The sequence below is a fragment of the Eptesicus fuscus genome, chromosome 15, assembly GCF_027574615.1.
Source record: "Eptesicus fuscus isolate TK198812 chromosome 15, DD_ASM_mEF_20220401, whole genome shotgun sequence".
Classification (NCBI taxonomy): Eukaryota; Metazoa; Chordata; class Mammalia; order Chiroptera; family Vespertilionidae; genus Eptesicus; species Eptesicus fuscus.
In genome coordinates this window covers 75,221,610-75,237,424 of record NC_072487.1, presented here as the reverse complement: position 1 = coordinate 75,237,424, position 15,815 = coordinate 75,221,610, and the positions used below count along the sequence as shown (strand labels likewise).

The window sequence follows — 15,815 nt, the reverse complement described above, 5'->3', positions numbered from 1 at the left end:
TAGGAACCACGAGAAGAGAGGGAACCGAGATGTGCTGCTCTGGATGGTCAAGAAAACCCTACAGAATGCTTTTGAGCTAAAAATATATTTCTGTCCATCCTTTAGGCAACACAGAACACCCTTCCATCAGGAACACCCCTCTCCCCCGGGCTGTGTCCCAGGGCTGGGCCCACGGTGACAACCCAGCTGAGCAGAGCCCCTGGGGAAGACACCCAGGACCCGGGAGAAAGGCCTGAGGCCGCATTTGGGGACGGGATCTGGGGCGGGCTCGGCATACAAATCAGGTTTGACTCTGCTTTCTAAAACCACCTCATTCCATTCGGTTTTGGTCCCCAAAAGCTGCAGCGGCCCTCTCCATCCCCCGTAAGCCCGTGCTGTGACCACACAGGGGCCGACTTCCTCCTCACCCACCGTCCATTCTGATGTGCTACACTCTGGGGGTCACACTGCATGTACCCTAAGCGCTCCCAATTAAAAATATATGTATATAAATCAAAACAAAGCCTTCCTTTTATTCTCCTCCTCGCTACACTCCCTCTGCAGCGTGCCCACCTGAAGGAGAAATCCAGCTGCCTACGACCAGCCACAGATGAGTTTCCAGAAGAGTAAAAACGGGCTTGCGGCACTCTGCTCCCAGCATGCGCTCTGTGGTGTCTCTGTCGGGAGGTGCCGCCGCTCTCGCTCACCAGGAGGACTGTGAATAAATTAAGTGTCTTCTTCGCGGGGCCAGCCTCGAGCGTGCTCCCTCACGCGGTGCATTCCCAGTCGCCCTGGGGCTCCACCGAGCCGTTGGTCACCTTCTTGACTTTCTTCATGTTCTCCATCACCCCTGACGTCGTCACGCTGCGCGGGGAAAACACAGGGAGCGCGTCAGTGGGAAGCAAGGCCGCCTTCGTCACAGCGCCTCCCGGAGGGCGAGTCAGAGCTGGGCCTGAACTCGGACCGGCTCCCGGCCGCTATGTAACCTTGGCCAAGTCACTTGAATTCTCCGTGCGCCAGTACAGTAAGCAATGCCCGCTTCCCAGAGCTACCGTGAGGGGAAATGAGTCTCCAAAGCGCCCAATCAATGCATGGTGCCTCTTATTGCTACAATCGCCAGCCTGTCACGGCCTCCACGGGTGCTCACGCTGCGTGCACGTCCTCCTGTTACAGCGTGAGACTGCTCCGTTACAGGTGACACCTGGAAAGAAAGCCTGCCAAGGCAGACAGTCACCGTAACCTGCACACGGGAGCGTTTCTGAGTGACGGGCAGAAGCACAGGTGCGGCGGACCCGCTGGGCCCAGCCCCCGGCAGAGCTGGAGAACGGGCTGCTTTCCGCAGACCAGGCCCCGGTCCCTGCAGGCCGCGCCTCCCCAGGCCTCCCAGGGCAGGGCCTCTTCTCTGTTGGTCCCTGACACTCAGGAGGGGCTGGGGAGCCCTTCACTGAATCCGGGGATCAAAAATGGAAGCACAGCCCTAGCAGGTTTGGGTCAGTGGATAGAGCGTCGGCCTGCGGACCAAAGGGTCCCGGGTTCGATTCTGGTCAAGGGCATGTACCTTAGTTGCAGGCTCCTCCCCTGCCCGGGCCCTGGTTGAGGCTCATGCAGGAGGCAACCAATTGATGTCTCTCTCTCACATCGATATTTCTGTCTTTCCCTCTCTCTTCCACTCTCTAAAAATCAAGGAAAAAATGTCCTTGGTGAGGATTAACAAGAAGAAGAAATGGAAGCACGCTAGCCTTCTCCCTGAGTGGAGCACAGCCTCTGGCGTGGGGGGGTCCAAGGGAAGACGCGATGTGAGCGGGCAGGTTCTAAGGATGTGTATCTGCGAAGGACACGGTGGTCCCCAGCAGGAGGCATCGAGCAAACACACGGAGCTCCTCCTGGCAGGACTGACTTCAGGGCAGCGACACTCTGTATGACACTATTAGGGTAGACACACGTCATCACACATTTGTGCAAATCCACAGAATGCACACCACCAAGCGCGGTCCCTAAGGTAAACTATGGACTCTGGGTGACAATGACTGTCAATCAGGTTCATGTAACAAATGCGCCGTTCTGGAGGGGATGTTGCTAATGAGGAGGCTGTGCATATGTGAGGCCAGAACGCTGATGGCAAATGGCTGTATCTTCTGCTCAATGTTGCTGTGAACCTAAAACTGCTCTAAAAAATAGCCTGTTAAAACAAACATGCTGGCCCTGACCGGTCTGACTCAGTGGATAGTGTCGGCCTGTGGACTGAAGGGTCCCGGGTTTGATTTCAGTTAAGAGCATGTACCTTGATTGCAGGCACATCCCCAGTAGGGGGTGTGTAGGAGGCATCTGATCGATGTTTCTCTCTCATTGATGTTTCTAACTCTCTCTCTCTCTCCCTTCCTTTCTGTAAAAAACCAATAAAATATATTTTTTAAAAAAAAGAAAAAAGCCTGGCCCAGCATCTCCTAAGTATCCTACGTCCCCATCACGGACCCATAGGAACCTCCTGATCAATAATTTAAGTGCAATCAGTCAACTCAACAGACTCTCCAAGGACCCTGCCCAACTCCCCCATGTGGCACCCCCAGAGTTTGTCCAGGGCAGGGCGCCAGCACATGAGGAGTCACAGGCAGGGCAAGGGATGTGGGGTTGGTGGTGTGACCTGGAGCCCGTGGGAGCTGCTCAAGTGACCTGAAGCAGATCACGGCCGATGGCAGCGATGCCGGCGGGCGCAGCAGGCCTCTGGGAAGGAAGGCTGGCCGCTGCTGCTGCAGAGTGCGGGGCGTCCCTGGGCAGCTCAGCCGCTGCGGCAGTGAGAACGGGGCAAGGTCAGACCGACACCCTGCGGCCTCCCAGGCTGGGGCTTTGCAGCTTCGCAGGCACCTGCAGCACGGCCTCGTGTTGGTGCCAACACTGAAGAGGGGACAACAGCTGCAGAGCCCCCGTCGGCCCAGCACTGAAAGGTCTCTACAAGCGTGGGGAGCAATGGGCAGCGGGATTTTCAGCCTAAACCCCCACTCCGGGGACAGGCACAGCCTCCTGGAGCGGCCCAGGTCGCAGTCACCACACTCACTTCACAGATGAGACAGCGAGGTCTCCAGAGGCGAGGCCTGCTCCTCTTGCCTCTGCCCACGCCTCCTCTGCCCGTCTAGCTCCTTCGTGTCCTGGCTGGTGACGTGCCCTTCCGTGGCTCCAGTGCACGCCCGGACCTCAGGACTGTCTGCACCCCGTCCCACTGTCCCGCAGCAGACTGGGCTCCCGGAAGGCCGGGCTTCTGCTCCGGCTGGCGCTCCACAGCTGCCCGTAGGGCACACGGCCAGGCTGGCCTCTCTGGCTGCCCCGCCCAGTGCCCATTCCAGCAGGAGCTGTCCCGCTTCCAGTGCCTGCTCAGGGAAGCGCCTCTCTGAGGCGGGGTGGCCAGCAGCTGGGGAGCTGGGCTGAGGTCAGGGGGCCAGGGCTAAGGCTGATGCGCCCCCTGTGGGATCAGTACAGGAGTCTGGAGGACGGGTGGGGGAGTGGCAGAGATGCCCGAGACAAGGAGCAGGCAGCTCCGACAGAGATGGCGAGGGCACATGGATCCGGGGCTGCCTCCCACATCCCATGGGGACAGAGGCCTGAGGCCTGTGCTTGCACCCCACAGGGAGGGCCTAATGCACACAGGCAAGGTGAGACCGCTGCTTTAGACAGCCACTGATCCCGTGGCCACCCAGGTCAGTCACATGTGGTGTGAGTAAGACACAACTCTTTCTTTAACCAAACTAAACCAGAAACTATAACCAAACTAGAAACTGCTTTCTGGACTGGAAGGTGGAGAGGCCCGGCTCAGAGACAACCCCGCAGTCTCCCATCTACAGGCCCTGTGCCCACTGTAGGTGCCGCCCACGCGGGTGCTCACAGGAAGCAGTCCGAGTGGCCACAACCTTGGGGTCGGCACTGTGGAATGAAAACCCTGAGCACCCAGGATACGCACAGCACATGGGCAGCTGCTAAGTGCCGAAATCGCAGCCAGTATTTAACATGTTGAATTTTTTATAATAAATTTTGTTACCAAAATTGGTCCAAAGAGAGATGTTGAAAGAAAGAGAAAAAGACAAAGTCAGTGTTACCTCTGAGTGCGCCACCTTGCAGGCTCGGAGGGAGGAAAAAGGGTGAAAGCTCCCAGCCCCTACCCCTGGGAGAGACTCACTCCCCAGGTGCACTACGCCCCTCAGCCGGGCCTCAGATGAAGGAGGTGAGGGCAGGGGCGGGAGAAACTCCCCCACCTCCCGGTGGCCACTCACGTGCGCAGTGGTCAGACCCACCGGGAAGAGGGGGATCGGTTGGGCGGGCGCTTGAGGAATACGACTTCCCAGAGGTGCTGATCTGGGACAAGGGTCAGACCAGCTCCCTTTGGTAAACCCCTCCAGTGCGATGGCAGAGAGCTCCCGGCCTGCTGGGCAACCAGGCAAGGGCGCCGCTGCCTCTGGCTGGTTGTCGGTGGAGGACTTCAGGGTGCGAGCACCCCCGCTCCAAGTGGCGGAGGGAGACGACAGCCCGGCGGCTGCCCTGAGCGGCTGCAATTAGCCTTTGCGCACCGGCAGGGGAACGGGCAGCGGCGCCAGAGCGCCTGCCCAGCCTGTTGTGCTGTCACAGCTTATAATTCCTAGAGCGCTCTCAGCAGCAGAGTACTTAGCCAAGAGGAAGCCCAGAACAATTTCCTTGCGGATTTAAAGGTACTTGACCTCAATCCGCTCCTAAACTTCTTTTCTGGCTAAACTGGGCTCGCGCTCTAAACAAACCCTTGGCTGGGTCCGCCCCCTCTCCGGCCGCTGCACAGGGAGAACCCATTCACTGACACAGGACGGCTCCACTAAGGCCCTGGAACAGTGTGACCAGAGTACTGCTGCCCTGTGACGGGTGTAAACTGAGGCAGCCCGAGGACATCCCAGCCTTCCCAAGTCTTGCCAGAATATAGAACAGGCTCTCTAGCCCCCATAGACAGCGGTCTATCTGCCCACGCCCTCTCCTTTCCTCCTGACCGCACCGCAGAGCCTCTTGCTAAAATGATTACCGTCACCAAATACTGTCAGTGAGAAACCAGAACCAAAACAGAATTTTGCCAGGAGACGTACCTTCCTGACGCACCCCCACTTCCAGACTAGCGGCTGGCGCATGGGAGGTGGGGACAGGAAATCTACATGGCTGGCCAGAACACCAACTGGTCCAGCCATTTCGGACCACAGCCCAGTCAAGCGGAAGAGGTCAGGAGCCAGCCATTCGGCTCCTAGCTGCCCACCCCAGGAACAAGCCAGGGTCCCCAGCAGGGACGGACCAACCCCCAGGTCTCAGGGTGCTTCCTGCTGCTGCTCACCAGACTGGCTCTCACTTGTGCCTCTCCAGCCAGTCACTGGCTCAGACCTGCAACTTCCAGAAGAGGCACACGTGCTGCTTCTCCTGCCTCCCCCCGCCAGCTACCTCTGCACAGGGAGGGGCTGCTTGCAGCCAACAGTAGGATCTGCCTTTGCTCTTGTTCTCACAGTGGAGCTGCGCACCGGGAGCTGCACCAGGCTGTCACCTGCCTGGCAGCCCAGCAGAGCCCCGCGGGCCAAGGCTGAGCCTTTGAACTGGGAAAAATCAAAGGCCATCCTGGCTGGAGGCAGTGCACCGGAAACTCACCCTCAGGCCAATCCGCAAACACAAGCGGCCTGGCCCATCCCAGTTCACAGCAAAATATTCTTAATCGCTCTTCACTGACCGCCTTTCCCAGAAACAGCACCTGGAGGCACTCCCCCTGAGGCTCAGAAGCCCGGTTACCGCAGACCTAGGTCAGACGCGGTGCTGCTGCAAGAGCCACCGGCTACCTGCAGGGAAAGGACGCCTGACCTTCACTAGCAGACTGAGGTCCGGGCGATCGCATTTTCAGGCACAGGCTCCCAATGGCAGGGGCCCAGCAGGAAGCGGGCTTGTCCGGCCTCAGCAGTTTGGAACAGGCCCAGCATGTCCCCAAGTTCGTGCCACCCAGTTACCGAGCGCAGTGTCCATTTCCTTCTGCTAAAAATAGAGGGCCCACCTCGGGAGCAACCACATGTGCGGCCGCTGCTCCAGTTCACACCCTGCTGCTCGGTCAGGCCACGGGGCAAGGGAGGGGAGGAGGGAGATTCTTACACAGATTCCATTTCCAGGTCATCGTCTTCCTGAGAAAGCTGCAGGTAGGGGTTATCTGAAGCGGGGCGGAACTTGTACCCGGTGAGAACAAAGAACACCAGAGTGGCCATTTCGTCCATGAGCTGCAAATTGAAAACACCCCAAACAAAGGGATGAGCGCCACTGTTTTTCGGAAAGCAGTGGAACTAAACAAGCTGACCCCCACCCCGCCCGGCAACCTGCCACTCCATGGCCACTCCTCAAACGCCGAGCTGGCTGCCAGGGAGCACTTTCCTCCCAGCTGTGCCGAGGCCTCAGCCAGGCATTCTGCCCAGAGATGACACCTAAGACGCCTAGCTTTACCTGGAATGTCCACTGCTTTAAGGGTCATTATATACCCCCACTTCCTACAGTGCCTAACGCATCAAGAGTACTTAAGAGAACAGTCTTCCAGACCATTCGATGGCCTGCCCTAGTGTTAAGCCAGTTCTAGTCACTGCAAAGATACTTCACTATTGAAATTATAACAATGGGCAAAGGAGAAGGAAGGTCTGCATCCTAAGCCACTCTAAGTCCTGTAACTGATGGAGACCCATCTCATCTGGGCTTTAATTACAGAGTAAACCTTACTCTCTCTGTCTGAGGCTTTTCTCTTTAAAGACTCTTCACATTGAACGCTAACATCAATAATGCAACGACCTCCAGACTTCTGCAATCCAGCAGTTCTCCTGGATAGGAGCCGGAATTGCAGCCCAGAAGAGAACGAGGTCTCACTGGGCACTGCCAGGTAAACCGTGACTTTAGGTTGCAGCCTCAGGCTGTCTCCGGGACCAGCATACCTGATAGAGCCACTTCCACTGGAACGGAACAGCAAATTTGAGGAAAAATGCAATGATCCTGGTGAAGTATATGTAACATACGATCTAGAGGAAGAGGAAAGAAACAACAACATCAACACAGAAACTCGGCACCACTTTCTTCCGACAATTTGCTTTCCAATTAACTACAAACAGACACAGAATGGCTCTGCTGGTCACACTGCAGCGCTTGTTGCTCTCTGGGTGACCACAGTCCGGGGAACAGCCACACATCCACGGGAGGACGAGCATTTGTCTGGCTGCTGATGTCAAGACCCCGGGGGTGGTATTTTCCCTCCCAGGTTGGAGGCGTTTTCCAGTAGCAACAGCAAAACAAAGCCACAGGAGGTGCTGACTTGCAGTCTCTGCAGCAGATGCCGGGACGTCCGAGGTGCACACAGCACAAGTGCCAACAATACTCAGTCCTCTAGCAAGCGAGGGGCTGCTGAGAGTGCGACCTGCGGGCCACTCGAGTGTGGCTGGTCGCTGGGACCAGGAAAAACACGTCCACAGGGAAGACGACTCAGAAACTTCCTGTTAGGAGTCAGGAAGCAAACTCCAGAAGACCCATACCTTAAACATTCCAAGAAATTCTGTTTCTAATGATTTAGAGTAAGGCTCGCCTTTGGTGCTAATGCTTGTCTGAGCCCTTCATGTTGATCTCAGTTCTATGTTTAGGTGTCACCCCATTTTTGTAAATGAATAAAAAGAGTCCCATCAAAGGAGCATCTAATCCTAGGAGAGAACCTAGGCAGTGGTCGGCAAACTGCGGCTCGCGAGCCACAAGCTGTGGTTTGCCGCTCTGTTGACTAATGAGTTTGCCCACCACTGACCTAGACTCTCGATTCCAATAATTACAGGCTGTTGTTGTTCCTTGTGATTAAGCCCCTATCCCAGTGGTCGGCAAACTCTTTAGTCAAACTCGCGAGTCGCAGTTTGCCGACCACTGACCTAGAGAAATAGGCACTCAGCTGCCAACAGTGATCACCGAGGGGAGGAGGCGGCTTGGGGTCAGAGAGGGCAGCGCTGTCTCTATAATCCTGCACTGTAAACGCATCAAGCAGGGATTGCTTTCCTGGGTATGTAAAGCCAAATTTAAAACTAAACTTGAAAAAGAGCAAGCAGACACGTAATTCCCATATCCAAGGACACAACCTGGTTGGTGGAGTGAAGCCATCACCCCAGGCAGCACCCACCTCATGCACCCACCCCCTGTGGGAGCCCATTTGCTCCACTCACTGTGTACAGATTTAGGGTATTTTACTCACCAAGACGTAATAATGTCTGAAAAGCTTCAGCTTTGCTAAGTTAATAGCAGCTAGGGAGAAGAAAGAACAAAACAGAGGCTCGTTAACCTTTCTCATTTGGAGGGTGCGCGTGGCACTCAACACCCTCTCAGTCGAGGGGCCGAGTCTAACACAGGAGCAATGCCCGGGGCACATCCGTTTCTGGAAATGCATCCGCTGGGCCGGCTCTCCCCCAGTCACTAGGAGTCAGGGACTGCGGGGACAGCAGGCGGGTGCAGCTCCAGTGCACGGGCAAACCCGCACATTCCCCCAGTCCCGGATTCAGCAGCTTCACCCCGGCTATGCCAGGAGTACACTGACCCACAGAAACAGCAGTCACTACAAATCATTAAACATTTCCGCTCTGCCAATGTGGCTCACAGAGCTCCCCCACTAGGACCAGTCTCAGCGGGGTCCCTGAGCAATCTGGGGGAGCCTCCCACTAGGTCAGGGTGTAAATTCAATTAACAGGAGTGCATCTTGCAAATTTAAATTTCACTTAAATTTCCAGTAAGTGCCTTGTAACAAGCCCTTTAAATACAACCTCCCTGGCTGTGTCCTATCTTCATGATGCTCAAGGTCAGGCGGCCAGGATAGCTAACTTCCTGCCACTGCCTATGGCCATGAAATATTGATGACACAGAGGGTAGCCTGGCTCCCGCCCCAACGAGCAATCCTTTCATTCATCATAAACCTTCCTACAAGAGGCAAATTAATTTTGCTTAATAGCATTCAATTACTGGTTCCATTAAGAATGGGCCTGTGGATAGTGGAGGTTTGAATTTCCTCTTCCTCCCCCCCTCGGCCTCATGATTAGTGGGTGACAATCAAGCTTAGGCTTCCAAAAGAAATTCCCTGAATCCAAAATAATCTTCAAGGTGATTATCAGCGACCAGTATCTGCATGAATCTCTTCTGAGAAACCTAATGCACCGATGAAAAGATCAGAAACGCTTTCCGGGAAACTCCAAGTCCCCAACTGGAGAGGCTATTACACCCACCTCCAGCCTGCAAAGGACGCATGCGCGCAGCAGCATTTGCAGAAGCTCAAGGAAAGCACGCAGTTCAGCACAGGCTCTTGACTTGTGCTTTCTCTGGTAGCCTTGTGATTTTTTAAATTAAATCTCTCTGGTTCTCAGCCGTTTTTCATTCGCTCTGACTCAGGCCAGGCCCGGGATGCAACAGTGACCATGGCGGCGTGGGCTTTGGCCCAGGGGTGGCTGCCCTGCCTCAGGGAAGGTGCACTCACTTAATACTAAGTGCACAGCGTACCGGGGCGTGTGCCATGAACAGGTGCTCGTCCTTGTCTGGGGATGGGAGAGGAGTCGCAGAGGGCAAGGTATTACACAGAGAAGTGTGGAAAAACTAAACTCCCGCAGGTTTAAAGCTTCACCCATTTGTAGGATCGAGTGTTCCTTTTGTTTCTGTGTGCGTCTCCTGCCCCCCCCCCCCACCGGCAATGGTCAATGAAACGGGGGGGGGGGGGGGGGAGAGAGAGATATCACGCTTTTACTCCCAGATTTCAAGGTGCTGTGAGAGGAATAAGCTTGGCTGCCATAGCCTAGCCACACGTGGGGAACGCGCCCAGACCAGGGCACAGGGTGAAAGAGGGGATCCCAGAGGAGGCGGTGCTAAGCAGAGGCCTGAGCAGGGCTCAGTGGGGAACGAGAGTGGTGAGACCAAGTGGAGGGGATGCTCAGGAAGAGCCAGCATCACCCACGGGGACGAGGGCAGCTCAGCGCGTCCGACGGTGGAGAAGCTGGGAGACCAAGAAGCAGGGCTGGGCTGAGGAGGCCGGAGCCGCATCAGCTGGCCCCCTTGTTGGCCAAGGGCCCCCCAGAGCCTCTGAAGGGTCTGAAGCAGGGCAGTGCCTTGATCACACCTACATTTTAGACCAATCTCTCTGGAGAAAGGATGGAGAGAACCAAAAAGGAACCCAATTGAGGTCAGAACCCTTGGATTTGTGGAGGTCCCTCTACAAGGTGATGAGGGATTTCTCAGTGCACAGCAGTGGGCGGGCAGTGAGCCAGGCTGATCCCGCCTGCTGGTTGGCTGGGGGAGATGGAAGGACAGGACAAGGCAATGAGGCCGAGGACCAGAGAGAATTCTTCAGGTGAAGCCTGATGGTCCACTCCCTGTCACAGGGAAGGAAAGCAAGGGTGGGGAGGGAGGGCTGGTTGAGAGAAAGCAGAGGGGTTCCGACAACGTGTGCAGGGAGGGAGGGAGTGGAAGGCGCCGTCCTAACATCTCCCTGGTGTCACATGCATCACCACGCCACCTGCAGGCTGACTGTGAGGCTGGCATGAACCACTCTGCACCCAGAGGAGTCATCAGCACGGGCACGGATGTCACGCCATCCAGGACACGTGCTGGGACTGACAGATGGGCCTTGGGAACAACCAGTGTTGTCTTTCAGAACTGCAGCCACAATAAGCAGAGCTCCCAAACCCACCAGCGTGACAGTCACGTGCAAGACTTCTGTCTACAAGACTGCTGGCCTTGGGACCAGGCTCCCGGGCCCACATGGGTGCTGTAGGCACAGCTGAGGCAGCGGAGGGAGGGACAGGAGTGGCTAACAGTGCAGGACCTGCTGCTTCCTGGCTGTGTCACCTCAGGCAGGTCTCCTAACCTCTCTGAGTCTGTTTCTTCATCTGTGAAACAAGAACACCAGTGCCTACCACTGGGGTTGCTGGGGCAGCACAGGGAGCACCTGAGGAGTGGCTGGTGTCACAGTGCCAGGATTACATTAGGGTCACACCTGGTGAATCAAATACCCAATGTGGCATCTGCTGTGTTCCAGTGGCTGCCACCTCAGGCACAAATCCAAACTGGAATAATGGTGACCTGGGACTGCCAGAGGGCCCAGGGCTCCCCGGGCGGATGCAGTGCTGCTGTGCATGCGAAATGAGTCAGCCCGCTGTGCCCGGGTCGCCTGCTCCAGGACGGGACACTTCACCAGCTGAACCAACGAGCACGGACACAGCAGGCCGCAGCCTGGAAGCCCAAACCTCCCCAGCTTCTTCCAAAAAAGCTTTCCCTGGAGTTAAGGATGCTGACAGCTTGCTGTTCGCTGGACCACAGCGGGCTGGGCCCGGGGAGTAAAAGGCTCACCAAGTCTGGGCTGGCTATTTCTGACCCACCACGAGGAACAGCAAATATGGTAAAAGAATGAGCATGGTGAGAAGAAAAATGCCTCGGACAGGAGCCAGGAGACCTACATTCCAGGCCCTGCACCATCATCACGCAGGGTGCCAAGTCCGGCTGGCACTCCTTCTCAGCAGCGTCTCCTCATTTGGAGAATTTCTTTAGGGCAGTGCTGCTGCGGCTGCTTTTTTTTTTTTTTTAATATATTTTTATTGATTTCAGAGAGGAATAGAGAGGGAGAGATAGAAACATCAATGATGAAAGAGAATCACTGATCGGATGCCTCCTGCACGTCCCACACTGGGGACCGAGCCCACAACCTGGGCACGTACCCTTGACTGGAATCGAGCCCGGGACCCTTCAGTCCGCAGGCCGACGCTCTCTCACTGAGCCAAACCGGCTAGGGCTATGGCAGTGCTTCTTAACCTCACAAGCACAGAATCACCAACTTCACTGGAAACCTCCGGGGAATAGGGAGGAGAGATGGGGCAGGGAGGCAGAGCATGCACACCTGCTTCAGGAGCTCCTGCAGGCTGACCTGCTGGGGGATCCCTCTTCCTCCCATCACGCTCAAAAAAATGACCAGATGGGATAAAAGGGGACATATGTAATACTTTCAACATGAAGATTAAAAATAAAATTTGGGTTTTTTGGCACGTGCTTTTTAATGACGAGAACAGAACAAATGCCCACTGAGGCAGAAAGTGCCCCGCCCTTCTGAATGCTAACAAGTCAGTACTCGCGCTGACCCAGCAGCAAAGGAGCAAATATCCGCCATCTGGGGGGGCGCCTCCCCTTCCCTAGACTGCGCCTTTCCTCCCTAAGCCAAAGAGCAGCTCAGCAGGCTGGCCAGCAGACAGACCGCCACCCCCACCTCCCAGCACACTTCCCTGGATGGTGTGGGGACCGTGACAGTCAAAGGACAGTGGCGCTGGTCCTCACCACCACGCGGTGCTAACTGTGTGCCAGGCCCCGGGCTGGTCACTGTCTGGGATTCATCCCACTAACCCGCACGGCAGCCTCTAAGAGGGAGGGCATCATTACCGCGGCCTCACCGGTGACAGGCAGAGGCCTGGGGTTAGTCAGTTACCAAGGTCACACAGCTTATAAGTGGAGAGGCCGGTCCTCACTCCTACACTCTGCGCTGAGAAGGCACCCACAGCTGTCATCCACTGGCTGCTCAGACGCAACCACGGCTCAGAAAGCCAGGCAATGCCCAGGGACTGCCAGCCAGCCAGCTCGAGGAGTTAATCCTAACTTATTTATGGGACACTGAGCAAAAGGCCCACAGCTGCCACTTAAAGGGTAAAAAATTTCCAAAACAATCTTTCCCTGGTGTGAGGAAAGCCTCGAGGCTTAAAAACATCCCTATCTCCCATCATCCTTTTCTCCTGCTTTCTCCCTGCTGCACTGCAGAGGGACTTTTCAATCAAACACAAAAATAAAAGAAATGATGATGGCCCACGAATGGCATCAGTCGCTGTGACTCACCCCCACCCTCCGCGCTTCCCCAGTCTGCTGAGGCTGGGGCTCGAGCACACTGCACAAGGGGACAGGTGGCTTCCCACGTCAGGGTCCAGCACAGCTTAGCAAGCTGACCTGGGATCACACTGGTCCAAGCCAGTCCTCTAAGGCAGCGGCACTCTGGAGAGTGACTAGCCTACGGGGTGCCGTCTGGCCTCCACTCAGAGGATACCCCACTAATCCATCTCACAAACACGGGATCCAGAGCAAATATGAAAAAGGCTGTGAGAGAGGATAAAATTTCTTCATTTTCAAAATGTTGTCACATGAAAAGTGGTTCAAAATACATTTCCAATATACATTTAAATACTTCCTAAAAATTGATTTCAGAGAGGAAGAAGAGGGAGAGACAGAAACATCAATGAGAGAGAAACACTGATAGGCTGCCTCCTGCACACCCCACACTGGGGATTGAGCCGGCAACCCAGGCATGTGTCCTGACTGGGAATCGAATCATGACCCCCTGGTTCAATAGGTAGACGCTCAGCCACTGAGCCACACTGGCCGGGCTAAACATGGTAACTTCTTACATCCGTGTGAGCTTCACAGCTTTCAAAGTGCTCCCTGGGAAGCCGCAGGCAACATCACTCCACTGCCTGTGGCAGCCCGGTGTGGGCCGGCTCTCTGTGAAGGCCTGGAGAGCAAGTGTTCTAGGCCTGTGGGCCAACAGTCTCTGCCATAACTCATCGACTCTGGCGCAGTCGCAAAAGACAACACATACAGATGGGCACAGCTGAGTTCCAACAGAACTATTCACAGAAACGGGTGGGGCCTTCTCCTTTCTCGCCAGTGGGCTTTTCATTAGGTTTGTTTCCATACAAACACCCAAAATAAAACATTTTTTTGGCCCTAGCCAGTTTGGCTTAGTGAATAGAACATCGGCCTATGGACTGAAGGGTCCCGGGTTCGATTCCGGTCAGGGGTACATGCCTGGGTTGCAGGCTCGATCCCCAGTGGGGGGCATGCAGGAGGTGGCCGATCAATGATTCTCATCATTGATGTTTCTATCTCTTTCTCCTTCTCCCTTCCACTCTGAAATCAATAAAAATATATATAGATATATATATATAAACACAAAAAACACACACACTTTTTTGGTATTTGCTGCACAGAACAAATGGATTTCTTAAACAGTCACAAGAACCTGACCAAGGAAGCTTGAAATGAGCTCAACAACACAGGAGAAAAGAATAAGGCAGCCTTTCAGGCCCATTCATGGTCATCATGACAATGCAACGAGAGACTCAAGCTTCATCCCTAATACATGGTTCTCAAACTTTTGGTCTCAGGACCCCTTCACACTTTTAAAAAGTATTGAGAACCCCCAAGAACTTTTGTTCATGTGGGTAAAATCTATCAATATTTACCACATTAGAAACTACAACAAATTTTAAAAATCTACATATATAAAAGCCTAAGCGACCAGCTGACCAGTAGCTATGATGCGCACAGACCATCAGGGGGCAGATGCTCAATGCAGCAGAAACCACAGGCATGGAAACATGGAACAAACTGATGAATCTCAGAGGGAGGAGGGGAGGGGGAAGGATGGGAAGAGATTAACCAAAGATCTTATATGCATACTAGAGGCCTGGTGCAGTGGGGTCCCTAGGCCTGGCCTGCACCCTCTCGCAATCCGGGACCCCTAGGGGGATGTTGGAGAGCCAGTTTCAGCTGGACCCCCGCAGGCCAGGCCAAGGAACCCCACCAGTGCACGAATCCATGCACTGGGCCTCTAGTATTTAATAATTCATTTAAAAGTGACAAAATTAATAAATAATATCTTTCTAAAAAAATAATGGAAATTTTCCTGAGAAGTGTGGGACTGTTTCCCACTTTTGTCACTGTCTCTCCTGTCTGGCTGAGTGAACACAGTGGACTCCCAGTGTGCTGGGAAGGAGTGTCTGGTTGAAGGAGACGGAAAAAGTATGGCCTTAGGAGAGATGCGGGCCCTGTCAGGTAGCTGTGAGCAGTCTTTACACTAAAATTTGACAAATGGCAGCTGCTGGAAGATAGAGGGGACTCTGAGACTGCAGCCATGAACTTGCATGCTGTCACACTGCTGACCCCACTGGTCCCTGCTGCACTCTGAAGGGACCTTTGTTATTGACGTGGCTGTTGTGTGACATGAGCTCATCAGGTGAAGAACACTGCTCCACTGTGCTCTACACATCTTGGAAACACGGAAACTTTGAACATAAATGCTTTCCTTACAGTCACTTTTGTTACTATCAGCCCTGCTCCCATCAGAAGTCTTTTAAGAACCAGAAGCTGCTGAGCCTGCAGTCGTGGACCCAAGTTTTCCTAAATTAAAAACTGTGCTTTCAAGAGAGAATTAGGTCACTGGCAACAAATTGTTTTCCTGAAGTGACATGCTTACTTTGATCATTTTCAAGAAAATGTCGGATCCTTTGTGGTTCATAAGGGCGACGGCTGGGTGTTCACATCCCCATGTGCGATGTGCCTCCCTCAAACCTTGTTGGGCACATTACCCGTCTGACGGAAAAGAAAGGTCTGCCAAAACGCAGCCTGAGTAACCACAATATGACTGTCATAATTCTTTCAGATACCAGTGGTGTCCCAAAAGGAGTGGCCAGTTCAGCCTGCCACTCAGACACCCGCCCAGGCTTCCTCAGACAGCCGTCACGCCGCGGCACCCAGCACAAGTGCTTCCTGCACACGTCCCGCCCCATCGCACAGGACGTGAGAAGACGTACTCGCGCAGCTTCCACAATTCATCAAGGCCGCTCTTGAAACGAGCCTTTCCCACCCCTGAAGGTAGGTGGCAACGAAGAATGCTCTGGCCCCTCAGACTTCGGTGCCGCTGCCTTGGACCCCCTCAGTGCCAGCTGGTTGACCCATTCTGCACCATCAGTGCAAATGCCAACAGCGAAAAAGGCTGAGCATCTTATTAGAAAAACAGC

The 15,815-nt window shown here is 54.6% G+C and overlaps 1 protein-coding gene and 1 pseudogene across 1 annotated transcript in view; one reads left to right on the top strand and one right to left on the bottom strand.

Annotated features, from left to right (window-relative positions):
- Nucleotides 1-488: 488 nt before the first annotated feature.
- GPR107 (G protein-coupled receptor 107) overlaps nt 489-15,815 on the bottom strand; it is a 52,294-nt gene continuing 36,967 nt past the window's right edge. Inside the window, exons 15-18 of the mRNA XM_008152520.3 lie at nt 8,207-8,256; nt 6,921-7,004; nt 6,103-6,224; nt 489-843 (exon numbers count right to left, since the gene is read on the bottom strand). Coding sequence (XP_008150742.1) covers nt 747-843; nt 6,103-6,224; nt 6,921-7,004; nt 8,207-8,256 — 353 coding nt within the window. The 3' untranslated portion in view covers nt 489-746. The remainder of the gene's footprint in view (nt 844-6,102; nt 6,225-6,920; nt 7,005-8,206; nt 8,257-15,815) is intronic.
- Nucleotides 15,298-15,393, top strand: LOC114226803 (small nucleolar RNA U13; annotated as a pseudogene).